This window comes from Anopheles coustani, chromosome 2 (assembly GCF_943734705.1).
Source record: "Anopheles coustani chromosome 2, idAnoCousDA_361_x.2, whole genome shotgun sequence".
NCBI lineage: Eukaryota > Metazoa > Arthropoda > Insecta > Diptera > Culicidae > Anopheles > Anopheles coustani.
Genome location: NC_071289.1, coordinates 598,784 through 613,143, shown reverse-complemented (window position 1 = coordinate 613,143; position 14,360 = coordinate 598,784). Strand labels below are relative to the sequence as shown.

The window sequence follows — 14,360 nt, the reverse complement described above, 5'->3', positions numbered from 1 at the left end:
TCACCAGGGTTACACAGAGCAGGTCTGTCTAGTTTACGATTTCATAACACTGGCATGTTTTTTTGAACATGTTGGAGTTTAGTACGGATTTGTGTCTGATCATAATGTTATATTGCGAATAAATAGGAGTTTTTGGAACATTATAAAACAGCAGCTCAACTGAAACGAAGCAATATGACTGATAATCGTCTAGATTTGAAGGATTTGGACGTCGATCCCCCATCAGAACGGGTAGGAAAAGTAAATCCAATAGTTGCCGGGAAAAGTGTAAACTAATTTATTTTTCTATAGTCATTAATGCTCTTTGGCAGAGATGTTAGCACTATACCGTGCTTTCGCAACAGCTTTCTCTATGGTATCAGCATTGGCATGGCTGTTGGATTTTTAGCTTTTTTGAAAACCTCGCGACCACAGCTCTCCACGCACATAGGGTTCGGTACGTTTATGGCTACGACGGTGGGATACTGGATTCCATGCCGGTACAACTGGTCCAAGCAAAAATTTGACATGGCACAGATGCAACGAGCCCTACAGCAGCAGGCTATATTCGAAGGTACGGATAAGGAGCGTGAATTGGAGGCCAAAACCGAGGAGGCTTAACGTGCAAACGGGTATTTGAGACGATCGATCGAGGGGCTTATCATGCACATCTCGATAATCACATGAATATAAAAGTCTTGCAGTATAGATACAATAATCGTGTTGTAGTAGCTCATTTTATTCCAATCCGAAGACACGCCTCATGACTAGCGCTTCGTTCGAATCGTTTAACATTGAATGACCATTAGGTTCCATGGATACACTTGCGGTACCACTGCTAATCGTGCGTAGCACCGTCGAGTAGTCACCAAGCTCTGCAAGTGGTGCATTCACCTTTATAACCTTGTTACATGATCCACGTGGTGAAATGTCTTCGATCCGAGCTCTCCTTCGGCTTAGATCCGCCACGATAGGAGCAACGTATTCATTGATTGTTACTATCTCAAGAAACATATCCGGTTCCAGCAGACGACACTCCGCATTAGATAGAATTTTTGAGATGCACTGTGCTGCTGCAGCCATAATAAAGGTATCAGTCGTACCCTTTCCGACTGTCAGTGCGTGCAGTTTTACTGCACAGTTCGCCAATTGCCCTCCCAGTTTTGGGCCACGCTGCAATGCACCAAGGGCGCCCTTACGAAAAAATGCCATTTGCCTCGGGCGTATAAGCTTCAGATTTTCTTGCGCCTCAGCTGAATTATCGAGAACTATCCTTTCTTCGTTACCCTTGGCACTAGGGAATATAGTTGCATCGATCTGTACAAGTTGTCTACTACCGGCAATCTCTTTTTCTGCCGTCCACTGTCCCCGCTGTGATTCGAGCAGCGTTTCCTTATAGGCAATCTGCAATGGGCCAAGGTCGGCCTCGATGCGGTACTCAGTTAAAATGCGTGATTTTACTATCTCTAGATGGAGTTGACCCATCCCACCGAGAACGGTTTGTCCTGTGTCTTCATCGTAACGCACTCGTAAGCTTGGATCTTCTCTTTGAATTTCACGCAATGCATTGTCTAGTGCAGTTTGTTGTGCGGCGGAAGGTGGTTCGATCGAACAGAAAAATACCGCATCCGGCACGGTCGTCTGGATACCAAGCTTCGATGTGAGTATTTGTTCCGTGTCAATTTCACTTTCGTCATCCGTAGAACCTACGGCAGAAACCAGCCTTTTAAGAGCCTTTTTCAATGTCGCTGCATTGGCAACCAATAAATCTCCCGTAACAGTTGACTTTGGGCCAGCGCAAAGACCAATATTTCCTGCTGCAAAAGAGTCAATCTCTCGGAACTCATCGGCCAGTGGTTCATAGATACGTTGGATTGTTTCAGTGGTACCGTTAGCTGTGACGAACTTGGAGCCTTTTTTTACTGTCCCCCGAAATGCTCTGATCATTGTGATTGGTCCTCGTTGTTTATCATGTGTTACTTTGAATACTTTTCCGACGAAATTGTTTCTGTAAAAAAGAGTTAAATGTTTTGTACTGATGTTTTAAAACATATTTTTACAATATTTTTACCCAAAGCAATCGTAACATTGGTTTCGTTCATTCGGCGCTGGGAGAAAATTCAGCACACTGTCCATTAAAAGTTGTACGCCAACGTTTTTATACGACGAACCAAGCAACACCGGAACAATTTGCTAGGGTAGGAAGTAAATGATTTGTGAGCAGCACATTTTAAACTAATTGATAGAACTACGAACCTGTTTCAAAGTACAATTGCGAATGGCATCCAGAACTAGGTTTAGTTTAACGCTTTCCAGACTGTTTGATTCTATTATCGCCTGTGCTAGATTATCGTCCAATCCTGACAATGTATCTATTATTTCATACAGTTGTTCATGTAGCTGGTCCTGTTGCTCTTCCTGATTTATGTGAACAGCCTGGTACGATCGCCCTTTGCTTTTCATGTCCCAGATTATCTTAGTCGTTGAGAGTACATCGATTATGCCTGCAAGGAAAAATCATCTAGTTCCTCAAGCGTTTCTAAACTCTCTCTTGAACTGGATCTTACCTACCAATTTGTTTCCTTCCTTTAGTGGCATTTGAAGAGGGATAGGAACAGCACCAAGCGTTTTTGTAATCTCTTCGAGACACGCTTCGAAGTTAGCATTTTCCTTATCCATTTTATTTACGAACACAAGCCGTGGTAAGTGATGCCGATCGGCTTGGCCCCATACGGTTACAGTTTGAGCTTCCACACCGGCCGATCCATCCAGGATGATCACCGCACCGTCCACTGCACTGAGGGATTGTTCTACCTCCATCGTAAAATCGATGTGACCAGGTGTGTCAAGCAGGTTGATACGATGGTCCTTCCAGTCAAAGCTAACGGCCGCACTACATATTGTTATCCCACGTTCCCGTTCTTGCTGTAAAAAATCGGTAACCGTGTTGCCTTGATGTACTTCTCCCAGCATGTTCGTACGCCCCGAATAGTAAAGCATGCGTTCTGTGGTTGTTGTCTTGCCAGCATCAATGTGTGCCAGTATGCCGATGTTCCGAATCCGTTTCTCGCTGATACTCCCATCCGAATTATGGACTTTTCTATTGCATGGTAGAATTTTTGGATATCTTACTCGTCGATTCGCCCGGAATTGAACTATTGAACGAAACCGGTTGCACAACATTTTGATAATACCGACGTACTTTACGGGCGATCACGGGAAACTGTTGTTTACTCATAATCAAATGTGACATACCGCCCGGTGAAAAATGCATTACTCGTTATCATAGAATCAATGAAAACATATGATCGTTTGAAGAATTAAACATGTTCGTTCTGATCTTTTTTAGTGATGCGTAATTTTAAATTACATTTTGTATTGTTTTGTTCTTTAAGAATATTGCGCTCCACGAATTGCAAGAATATTGCGCTTTTTAAATTGCGCTCCACGAAAACTGACAGAGGTTCAGATGAGTGTTTACCTTTTTTTCAAGATGTACCAACAGTGATCTGGACCGGCACGGTATAATATTTGAATCTTGTTTTTCAAATCGTATGCGATGGAAAAGTCCCACGCTTGCTGGTATCTGCCTCACAGATAACTTCTTTTATAGATGATAAGCGGTATTCACTGTATGTTGATAAGACAAAATTTGCTAAAAATACACGCGATAGGAAATTCGCAGGCAGCAGTTTTCTACCAGTAGGTTCGGTTTCGAGATTATACGTTTCACAATCTAATTCTACTGTTGATTGTACAGTTTTATTCAACTTTACAGATATAAAGCAGAAATGGAAGATTTGAGCTTATTCAAAGTCGACCAACCCTTAGTGTTGTTTGTGAATGGGAAAAGGGTTGAAGATACCAATCCAAACCCGGAATGCACACTGTTGGTTTATTTGCGCGAAAAACTGCGGCTCTGTGGAACGAAGCTCGGTTGTGCCGAGGGAGGATGCGGAGCGTGTACCGTGATGGTGTCGAAAGTTGATCGCAAAACGGGTCAACTGCAGCATCTGGCGGTCAATGCGTGTCTCACGCCAGTCTGTGCCATGCACGGTATGGCCGTCACGACGGTGGAAGGTATTGGAAGTACACGCACTCGGCTTCATCCCGTGCAGGAGCGAATCGCAAAGGCGCACGGATCGCAGTGTGGCTTCTGCACTCCTGGTATTGTAATGTCCATGTACGCTTTGCTCCGCAGCTCGCCAGTTCCGTCGATGAAGGAGCTGGAGGTGGCTTTCCAAGGCAACCTGTGTCGGTGCACCGGTTATCGACCAATTTTGGAAGGATACAAAACTTTTACGAAGGAGTTCGGTAACTGCGCTATGGGCGAGAAGTGCTGCCGAAATGGCAATAGCACCAGTGGATGTGGCGCACCGGCCGGAGAGGTGGACCACGAACTATTTCAAGCAAGCGAGTTCATGCCTTACGATCCATCGCAGGAACCGATTTTCCCACCGGAACTCAAAATCTCCAACAGACTGGACACCGATTCGATAGTTTTTCGATCATCCAATACGGCCTGGTATCGGCCAACAAAGCTTAATGACTTGCTGGCGCTGAAGAAGCGTTATCCGGACACAAAAATTGTCGTTGGTAACACGGAGGTTGGCGTAGAGGTGAAGTTTAAGCATTTCCAATACCCCGTCTTGGCTAATCCAATTCAAATAACGGAGCTCTCATCGATCGAGCGAAATGAACGTGGTTTGAAGATAGGATCTGCTGTGACGCTGATGGAAATGGAAAATACTCTGCAACAGGAAATTGAAACCAGTCCGGAACACGAAACACGGCTATTTAAGGCGATTGTGGATATGCTGCATTGGTTCGCTGGAAAGCAGATTCGTAACGTTGCGTCCGTCGGGGGCAACATCATGACCGGAAGCCCCATTTCGGACCTAAATCCTATTTTCACTGCGGCTGCCGTCGAGCTAGAGGTGGCAAGTTTTGATGGAGGCTTTCGCACAGTACGAATGGGAGATGGATTCTTTACTGGGTATCGAACGAATGTGATCAAGTCGGAAGAGGTGCTCGTGTCACTGTTCATTCCGCGTACTACCACGGACCAGCATTTTATTGCCCACAAGCAGGCCAAACGCCGGGATGATGATATTGCCATCGTGAACGGTGCTTTCAACGTCCGATTCCGAGCAGGCACGGATGTGGTGGAGGAATTGCATCTGGCGTTTGGAGGCATGGCTCCAACGACGGTACTGGCGAAGAAAACCGCTCAAGCGCTGGTCGGAAGACGTTGGGATACTAAGCTGGTGGAACTTTGCAATGATCTACTCGTCGAAGAGCTTCCTCTCAGTCCGTCTGCGCCAGGTGGTATGATATTGTATCGACGATCGTTAACGCTTAGCCTCTTCTTCAAGGCCTACCTTGCCATCGCCCAAGTACTTGATGCACAACCAGATATTAAGGGTAGGAAACCTATCGAGAGCCGTGAAAAGAGTGGTTCCGAAACATTCCACACACTGGTGCCAAAGAGTGCGCAACTGTTTGAAAAGGTTGCATCCGGGCAAGCTGTTACTGATCCCATTCGACGTCCCCAGGTCCACGCATCGGCATACAAGCAGGTCACTGGAGAGGCCATCTATTGTGACGATATTCCAAGATTTTCCAACGAGTTGTATCTGGCATTCGTGTACAGCACGAAGGCGCATGCCAAGATCGTTTCCATTGATCCTTCGGCCGCGTTGCAAGAAGAGGGAGTCCATCGGTTCTTCAGTGCTGACGATTTGACGGAAGAACAAAATCGGTTGGGGCCAATCATTGAAGATGAACGAGTTTTTGCAAAAGATTTTGTTTTTTGCCATGGTCAGATAATAGGCGCGATCGTAGCAAATGACGCAACAGCAGCTAAAAAAGCAAGCAGGAAAGTGAAAGTCGTTTATGAAGAATTAACCCCAGTTATCGTGACCCTAGAGGATGCGATAGCTCGTAAATCTTTTTTCCCTGAAAGTCCTCTTCGACTCGAATTCGGTAATGTTGACGGCGCATTCCAATCTGCATATAAAATTGTGGAAGGAGAATGCCGTACTGGTGCCCAGGAACACTTCTACCTCGAACCAATTGCTTGTATCGCGTTTCCCCGCGATTCAGACGAAATAGAAATTATCAGCTGCAGTCAACATCCGGCCGAAGCACAGCGGAAGGTGGCCAATGCGTTGGGTCTGTCGTGTAATAAAGTTTTCTCAAAGGTAAAACGACTCGGTGGCGGCTTTGGGGGCAAAGAAACAAAAGTCGATGGTGTCGTAACACCAGTCGCCTTAGCTGCCTACCGCCTGCAGCGTCCTGTCCGGTGTGTCTTGGATCGCACCGATGACATGGCTAGCACAGGAACAAGACATCCTTTCCAAGTGCGTTACCGCGTCGCCGTGAACAAGGACGGATTGCTGTTGGCAGGTGAATACAAAGCCTACTCCAATGCAGGATATTCACGTGATCTATCCTTCTCCGTAAGTGCGCAACAGTCTGTTGTATTTTGATCGAATACGCAACTGACTAAACATATTTTACATTTACCTATTCTAGGTTATGCAACGTGCCATTTTACACATTCAAAATGCTTACAAAATACCGAATGTTCGCATAGAAGGATGGGTCTGCCGCACAAATCTGCCCTCTTGCACGGCTTTCCGCGGGTTCGGTTCACCGCAGGCAATGTTTGTTGCTGAAAACGTAATTCGTCACGTGGCAGCAGAGATGCATTGCGATCCCGTTTCGCTGATGGCATTGAATCTATATCAAGATAATGGCGATGTGACGCATTACAACAAGGCGATTGAAAGCTGTACAGTGAGAAGGTGCTGGGACCAGCTTTTTAGTTCATCGGATTTCGCTGATCGACGTACGAGAGTGGAGAGTTTTAACAAAATGAATCGCTGGCGTAAGCGTGGTATTGATGTTGTGCCAACAATGTATGGTATAGCGTTTAACGTACCCGCCCTGGATCAGTCGGGTGCTTTAGTACACGTGTATCAAGATGGCACTGTCTTGTTAGCTCATGGTGGGGTTGAAATGGGACAAGGTTTACACACGAAAATGATTCAAGTAGCTGCCACAGCGTTACAAATTCCTTTCGACTGGATTCATTGTTCCGAGACCGGCACGGATAAGGTGCCAAATACTTCTGCCACTGCCGCAAGTGTAGGATCGGATCTTAACGGAGCTGCCGTTTTGGACGCTTGCAGAAAGCTTCTAACACGTATAGAACCGTATAAAAAGGCAAATCCTGATGCGGGATGGACTGTTTGGATTCAACGTGCCTACCTCGATAGAGTGGCTTTATCTGCGACCGGATTCTACGCAACTCCGGACATTAACTATGACCTTACAACCAACACGGGAAACCCATTCCATTACTACACTTTCGGGGCGGCTTGTTCTGAGGTTGAGATCGATTGTCTCACCGGTGATCACCAGGTGTTGCGAACGGACATTGTGATGGATGTTGGCTCTAGCATAAATCCAGCAATTGACATTGGCCAAATCGAGGGCGGTTTCATGCAAGGGTATGGCATGTTTATGCTTGAAGAAATGATTTACTCGTCGAAAGGGGAGGTTCTCTCTCGTGGCCCCGGTACCTATAAACTACCCGGTTTTGGAAATATCGCCGGAGAGCTAAATGTGTCGCTGTTGACCGGAGCACCAAACCCACGTGCTGTTTATTCCTCCAAGGCCATCGGAGAGCCTCCTCTTTTCCTCGCCTCGTCGGTATACTTCGCAACTAAGGCCGCTATCGCAGCTGCCCGGTCGGAGGAGGGCGTGCAGGGCAATTTTAACCTCATTGCCCCAGCCAGTGCCGCTCGTATCAGAATGCTTTGCACCGACAGCATTTCGCAAAAGGTAAAGACTCCAATGTTTTTTGTTTTTTACTCATCTGTTTTGCTTGCATCAACCATGACTAAACATTCTTCAACCTGCTTATTTCGTTTCGTTAATATATGTAGGTTCAAAACGAAGATGCTGACGAGAACGGGTCATGGAACGTGATGGCGTAACAGCGTTTATCTAAAAGTTTCCCGAGAATTAAACGGAATGAAAATCCCGCATACATATTTCCTATTTTATTACTTCCTTACTACCTCATACCAGAAGCATATTTACGTTGGAAAACATCTATAAATATAATAAATATATCTCTAAGAGCATGATCTATCAATCTGAACAAAAAGTGGCCTTTATTTTTGTAGATTAATTTTAGGAGAGTGTATTTTATTTGAAACCCCATGTATCGGATTACTCTCCTACCATGAACGCATCGTTCAAAGAGCGGAGGGTTTGTGTTTCCTTTTTACTTCACGCTTCCGAACGTATGCTCCGAGACGTACCTTGTTGGCTTCTTAGTTGAGCTCTCGCAATCTCCCTATCTTGCCAAGCAACTTGAGGAATCGCTTGCTACACAGCTGATAGCGTGGAATCCCCAAGAAGGATCGTCTCCAAAGACGAGCAAATAGCGCTAATACCCATCGCGGGTTTCTCTGCGACTTCAGTCGTAGTTTGTCGTTCACGGGAATCGGAACAAGATAATTTACCACCGGCTTGTCGTGTAACTGCTCTTCGCGTTACGCATAGTGATACTTGTAAACATAATAAAAGCAATTTAAAAATAGACTGAATAAAAACAGTTTAAATAACTGTTTAGTTCATACGTGCCTGATCACTATAATCGTGCACCGGCATTGTTTATAAGGACAATAAAAAATTGTAGTAATATTATTCTTAAATCACACGTTTGTGTGATCTGTTGTCAGAAGTGGTCATTCTGCATTTGAGTCGTGGCGATGGCTGCAACGAACACCGGCGAGCATGCCCTGGCGAAGGAGTTCAACGTGAATCAACCCCTTGAATTTTTCGTAAATGGAAAAAAGGTAGGTTCTAGAAATTATCCTTAAAACGCATGCCACATACCTGGGACAAGTGAAAAAAAAATCTACTCTTGTAGCTCAGCAACAAACAAGTAGCCCATCGCTGATAACGGTTATTTGTAATGATTATACATCGTGTTCACATGTCAGTAGCTTTTACAGACTTTCTTGCGATGGACCGTAAACATCTCGGTTACACGAGCTACATCGCGGTCATCAAAATCTCTGCTTCTTCGCATTTCTTATCTATCTTATTTAACTCGAATCACTCTCGCCACACCGCTTTAGCACGGTTGAACCGATGCGGCGAGATGGGGGGCCATCGAGGAGGATTGTTATTTTTGATTGAATGTTTCCATGCCGTCGTCTCCGTAGTCTTTTGCGTTGATTGCCGCGCAGTGACGATGTTTTCGCTTCACTGATCTTTTCTTATTTTTTTTCTTCTTGGCTTTAGGTCGTCGAAGATAGTCCGGATCCGGAATGCACGCTGTTGGTTTATTTGCGCGAAAAGCTGCGGCTCTGTGGAACGAAGCTCGGTTGTGCCGAGGGAGGATGCGGAGCGTGTACCGTGATGGTGTCGAAAGTTGATCGCAAAACGGGTCAACTGCAGCATCTGGCCGTCAATGCGTGTCTCACGCCAGTCTGTGCCATGCACGGTATGGCCGTCACGACGGTGGAAGGTATTGGAAGTACACGCACTCGACTTCATCCCGTGCAGGAGCGAATCGCAAAGGCGCACGGATCGCAGTGTGGCTTCTGCACTCCCGGCATTGTAATGTCCATGTACGCTTTGCTCCGCAGCTCGCCAGTTCCGTCGATGAAGGAGCTGGAGGTGGCTTTCCAAGGCAACCTGTGCCGGTGCACCGGTTATCGACCAATTTTGGAAGGATACAAAACTTTTACGAAGGAGTTCGGTAACTGCGCTATGGGCGAGAAGTGCTGCCGAAATGGCAATAGCACCAGTGGATGTGGCGCACCGGCCGGAGAGGTGGACCACGAACTATTTCAAGCAAGCGAGTTCATGCCTTACGATCCATCGCAGGAACCGATTTTCCCACCGGAACTCAAAATCTCCAACAGACTGGACACCGATTCGATAGTTTTTCGATCATCCAACACGGCCTGGTATCGGCCAACAAAGCTTAATGACTTGCTGGCGCTGAAGAAGCGTTATTCGGACACAAAAATTGTCGTTGGTAACACGGAGGTTGGCGTGGAGGTGAAGTTTAAGCATTTCCAGTACCCCGTCTTGGCTAATCCAATTCAAATAACAGAGCTCACGTCGATCGAGCGAAATGAACGTGGTTTGAAGATAGGATCTGCTGTGACGCTGATGGAAATGGAAAATGCGCTGCAACAGGAAATTGAAACCAGTCCGGAACACGAAACACGTCTATTTAAGGCGATTGTGGATATGCTGCATTGGTTCGCTGGAAAGCAGATTCGTAACGTTGCGTCCGTCGGGGGCAACATCATGACCGGAAGCCCCATTTCGGACCTAAATCCTATTTTCACTGCGGCTGCCGTCGAGCTAGAGGTGGCAAGTTTGGATGGAGGCTTTCGCACAGTACGAATGGGAGATGGATTCTTTACTGGGTATCGAACGAATGTGATCAAGTCGGAAGAGGTGCTCGTGTCACTGTTCATTCCGCGTACTACCACGGACCAGCATTTTATTGCCCACAAGCAGGCCAAACGCCGGGATGATGATATTGCCATCGTGAACGGTGCTTTCAACGTCCGATTCCGAGCAGGCACGGATGTGGTGGAGGAATTGCATCTCGCGTTTGGAGGCATGGCACCAACGACGGTGCTGGCGAAGAAAACCGCTCAAGCGCTGGTCGGAAGACGTTGGGATACTAAGCTGGTGGAACTTTGCAATGATCTACTCGTCGAAGAGCTTCCTCTCAGTCCGTCTGCGCCAGGTGGTATGATATTGTATCGACGATCGTTAACGCTTAGCCTCTTCTTCAAGGCCTACCTTGCCATCGCCCAAGTACTTGATGCACAACCAGATATTAAGGGTAGGAAACCTATCGAGAGCCGTGAAAAGAGTGGTTCCGAAACATTCCACACACTGGTGCCAAAGAGTGCGCAACTGTTTGAAAAGGTTGCATCCGGGCAAGCTGTTACTGATCCCATTCGACGTCCCCAGGTCCACGCATCGGCATACAAGCAGGTCACTGGAGAGGCCATCTATTGTGACGATATTCCAAGATTTTCCAACGAGTTGTATCTGGCATTCGTGTACAGCACGAAGGCGCATGCCAAGATCGTTTCCATTGATCCTTCGGCCGCGTTGCAAGAAGAGGGAGTCCATCGGTTCTTCAGTGCTGACGATTTGACGGAAGAACAAAATGAAGCCGGCCCAGTCTTTCACGATGAATTCGTTTTCGTGAAAGACATCGTCACTACGCAGGGCCAGATAATAGGCGCGGTTGTGGCAGACACCCAAAGTACTGCGCAACGAGCTGCGAGGAAGGTCAAAGTCACTTACGACGATCTTAGCCCGGTAATCGTTACGCTGGAAGATGCGATCGCTAAGGAATCGTTTTATCCTGGGTTTCCCCGGTCAATCGTCAAGGGGGACGTAGAGAAAGCGTTAGCTGACTCGGACGTCATTGTCGAAGGAGATTGCCGTATGGGCGGACAGGAGCATTTCTACCTGGAAACGCAGGCCTGTCTCGCTTTTCCCAAAGATACGGACGAAATAGAGGTCATCAGCAGCACCCAGCATCCGACCGAGATTCAACTGCACGTTGCGAAATCGCTAGGAATTCCCGCCGCAAAGGTGGTGTCGCGAGTGAAACGTTTGGGCGGAGGGTTTGGTGGGAAAGAGTCCCGAGCGGCGCTGGTTGCTATACCGGTAGCCCTTGCGGCATATCGGCTGGGCAGACCGGTTCGCTGCATGCTAGATCGAGACGAAGACATGGCTATTTCGGGAACGCGGCATCCCTTTTACTTTCGTTACAAAGTCGGAGTTAGCACGGAAGGAAAACTTGTCGCCGGTGATTTCTGGGCCTACAACAACGCAGGCCACTCGATGGATCTATCGTTTGCTGTCCTCGAACGATCCATGTTCCATATCCAGAATGCCTACAAGATTCCCAACTTGCGTGTTCGCGGATGGGTTTGTCGTACCAATTTGCCGTCGAACACCGCTTTCCGCGGTTTTGGTGGCCCTCAAGGTATGATGGCGGCGGAAACTATGATGCGGCACGTGGCACGCACGTTGAAAAGAGACTACGTCGAGCTGGTTGAGTTGAACATGTACCACGAAGGAGACACAACGCATTACAATCAGGTGATCGAGGGTTGCAATGTGAGAAAATGCTGGCAAGAGGTACTGCAATCTTCTGATTTCGCCCGGCGTCGAGAACTAGTGGATCAGTTTAATCAGGAGCATCGCTGGCGCAAAAGAGGCATTCACGTTGTGCCAACAATGTTTGGGATCGCCTTTACGGTGCTCCATTTGAACCAAAGTGGTGCTTTAATACATGTGTATCAGGATGGAACTGTCTTGCTCACCCACGGAGGGACGGAGATGGGACAGGGACTGCACACCAAAATGATTCAGGTTGCGGCAACCGCCTTAGAAATACCGTTTGAGAAGATACACATCTCCGAAACGGCCACCGACAAGGTTCCAAACACTTCGGCTACGGCTGCTAGTGCCGGGTCAGATCTGAATGGAGCCGCTGTGCTAAATGCGTGTAACACAATTCGTGAGCGACTGGAACCATTCCGCAAACAGTACCCCAACGAGGATTGGAACTTCTGGGTTAGCAAAGCATACTTCAACCGGGTCTCTCTTTCGGCTGCAGGGTTCTACGCTACACCCGACCTCGGATACGACTTTGGCACCAACTCGGGCAAAGCCTTCAATTATTACACCTACGGGGCTGCATGTTCCGAAGTCGAAATTGATTGTCTAACTGGCGATCATCAGGTACTTCGAACGGATATCGTGATGGACCTCGGTTCGAGTATCAACCCGGCAATCGACATTGGCCAAATCGAGGGAGGGTTCATGCAAGGCTATGGCTTGTTCACACTGGAAGAGATGGTCTACTCTCCTCAGGGACAAGTCTATTCACGTGGACCAGGCATGTACAAATTACCCGGGTTTGCCGACATTCCAGGGGAATTTAATGTGTCACTGCTGACTGGAGCACCGAATCCTCGCGCAGTATACTCGTCGAAGGCCGTCGGGGAACCACCGCTTTTCCTAGCGTCGTCTATATTTTTAGCTATCCGTGATGCAATTTCCGCCGCAAGGAGCGAAGAAGGTCTGGATGCCGAGTTTAGCCTGGTATCACCGGCAACAGCTGCCCGCATTAGGACCGCATGCCAGGATAAATTTGTCGAACGTTTCAGAAAGCATGCCGACAATCTTAATAATATTATTCCCTGGAACGTTATGCCCTGAAGAAGCATGTAATGAAAAATTGTACGCATTTATTCCATTCATTATACCGATACACATAGAACACATAATTTTGCAACTAATAAATCATGATGTATGCCAGACCAGAGCCTCCGTTCACAACATTCAATTATGATACAACTTAAACCAACGACAGAACGTGCGCAGTCTTGATTCGCGTTTTGTTTGAGCTTCTTCTGCGATAGATGGTGAAAGGAATTATGGTAGAAGAAAATCTTAATAACGCATAAAAAGCAAGAGAAAACACTTACCCTTAGAGTCTGACTGGAATTCTTTTCGGTATTCCATCAGGTCTTTCGACGTTACAGGAATGGTGTCAGCCTTGCTTAGGTTGTAATATGCATCATCATTAAGTGCTTCTTCGTTCAAGTTGTGCTGACTCTTTTTCTCGTGACACAAATTTTGTATTACCATCGTTGAGTTATCTGCCGCTCCTTCGGGACCTTCAGCAACTGAATCTAATTTTTTTGGCTCGGATTTTTTTCCACATATACGCCCAGAACAGTGACTATGCCGTGAACAACGTTCAGGATCAGTATGTTGAATCATCATGGTTTGTAAGTTGTTTTCTAAAGTGTGTGCCCGACTATTGGTCGTGATCCTATTGGAAAAACAGATTAGGTGAAAAGGTAACAAGTTTGAGATAGTTGTCGAAGAGTAAAAGGACACGTTTAACTTACCTCAAAATACCCACTTCTTCTTCCAGCCTTTCGATCGATTCATTAAACGTTTTTAATTTGTCTTGGAAGCTCTGTTCAAGGTAATTGATTCGAACATTTGAAGAATTTATAGATTGTTCCACTTCCTCTATTGCCATCTTTAAACGATCAATTGTAACTTGATGCTCCTGTTGCTCAATAGTTGAACATTCTGATTGTTTGTCCAGGATTTCCTCCATGAATCCAACAGATGTTGAGTTTCTCCGAGAGTCCCTTTTGATTTTTGTTCCTCGGAATGGCTTCCTCGATCGCTCGGATGAACAACCGAGGATTGGAATCATACTACAATAACGATCAGGGCCTCTTATTTCCACCACGTGACTTATTGTATCATCGTTGCTT

General features: G+C 46.6%; 5 protein-coding genes across 5 annotated transcripts; 3 read left to right on the top strand and 2 right to left on the bottom strand.

Moving 5' to 3' along the window:
* Positions 1-44: 44 nt before the first annotated feature.
* LOC131267692 (cytochrome c oxidase assembly protein COX20, mitochondrial) lies at positions 45-687 on the top strand. Its single transcript, XM_058270625.1, has 2 exons — positions 45-231; positions 292-687. The coding sequence occupies exons 1-2, from the start codon at positions 175-177 to the stop codon at positions 598-600; spliced, it is 366 nt and encodes a 121-aa protein (XP_058126608.1). The 5' UTR covers positions 45-174; the 3' UTR covers positions 601-687.
* LOC131267691 (ribosome-releasing factor 2, mitochondrial) lies at positions 439-3,182 on the bottom strand. Its single transcript, XM_058270624.1, has 4 exons — positions 2,547-3,182; positions 2,236-2,483; positions 2,051-2,172; positions 439-1,987 (listed from the first exon to the last, which is right to left on the bottom strand). Exons 1-4 carry the CDS (start codon positions 3,160-3,162, stop codon positions 718-720), a joined length of 2,256 nt encoding a protein of 751 aa, XP_058126607.1. The 5' UTR covers positions 3,163-3,182; the 3' UTR covers positions 439-717.
* Positions 3,183-3,610: 428 nt separating this feature from the next.
* Positions 3,611-8,090, top strand: LOC131262390 (xanthine dehydrogenase-like). Its single transcript, XM_058264384.1, has 4 exons — positions 3,611-3,681; positions 3,758-6,440; positions 6,517-7,830; positions 7,935-8,090. The coding sequence occupies exons 1-4, from the start codon at positions 3,614-3,616 to the stop codon at positions 7,983-7,985; spliced, it is 4,116 nt and encodes a 1,371-aa protein (XP_058120367.1). The 5' UTR covers positions 3,611-3,613; the 3' UTR covers positions 7,986-8,090.
* On the bottom strand, positions 5,715-14,194 carry LOC131262393 (uncharacterized). The gene is made up of 3 exons (XM_058264386.1): positions 13,980-14,194; positions 13,551-13,900; positions 5,715-5,841 (listed from the first exon to the last, which is right to left on the bottom strand). The coding sequence occupies exons 1-3, from the start codon at positions 14,114-14,116 to the stop codon at positions 5,801-5,803; spliced, it is 528 nt and encodes a 175-aa protein (XP_058120369.1). The 5' UTR covers positions 14,117-14,194; the 3' UTR covers positions 5,715-5,800.
* LOC131262392 (xanthine dehydrogenase) lies at positions 9,409-13,387 on the top strand. The gene has a single exon (XM_058264385.1). It carries the CDS (start codon positions 9,424-9,426, stop codon positions 13,279-13,281), a length of 3,858 nt encoding a protein of 1,285 aa, XP_058120368.1. The 5' UTR covers positions 9,409-9,423; the 3' UTR covers positions 13,282-13,387.
* Positions 14,195-14,360: the final 166 nt, after the last annotated feature.

Coding starts and splice junctions, on each gene's coding strand:
- LOC131267692 (XM_058270625.1), top strand. CDS start 175: ATGACTGATAATCGTCTAGATTTGAAGGATTTGGACGTCGATCCCCCA. Junction 232..291: donor TCGATCCCCCATCAGAACGG/GTAGGAAAAGTA, acceptor ATTTTTCTATAG/TCATTAATGCTCTTTGGCAG.
- LOC131267691 (XM_058270624.1), bottom strand. CDS start 3,162: ATGTTGTGCAACCGGTTTCGTTCAATAGTTCAATTCCGGGCGAATCGA. Junction 2,484..2,546: donor GGAAGGAAACAAATTGGTAG/GTAAGATCCAGT, acceptor TTTTCCTTGCAG/GCATAATCGATGTACTCTCA. Junction 2,173..2,235: donor GCAATTGTACTTTGAAACAG/GTTCGTAGTTCT, acceptor TTCCTACCCTAG/CAAATTGTTCCGGTGTTGCT.
- LOC131262390 (XM_058264384.1), top strand. CDS start 3,614: ATGTTGATAAGACAAAATTTGCTAAAAATACACGCGATAGGAAATTCG. Junction 6,441..6,516: donor CACGTGATCTATCCTTCTCC/GTAAGTGCGCAA, acceptor TACCTATTCTAG/GTTATGCAACGTGCCATTTT. Junction 7,831..7,934: donor CCGACAGCATTTCGCAAAAG/GTAAAGACTCCA, acceptor TAATATATGTAG/GTTCAAAACGAAGATGCTGA.
- LOC131262392 (XM_058264385.1), top strand. CDS start 9,424: ATGGTGTCGAAAGTTGATCGCAAAACGGGTCAACTGCAGCATCTGGCC.
- LOC131262393 (XM_058264386.1), bottom strand. CDS start 14,116: ATGGCAATAGAGGAAGTGGAACAATCTATAAATTCTTCAAATGTTCGA. Junction 13,901..13,979: donor GAAGAAGTGGGTATTTTGAG/GTAAGTTAAACG, acceptor TTTTTCCAATAG/GATCACGACCAATAGTCGGG. Junction 5,842..13,550: donor ATTCCAGTCAGACTCTAAGG/GTAAGTGTTTTC, acceptor TTGCTTTTTTAG/CTGCTGTTGCGTCATTTGCT.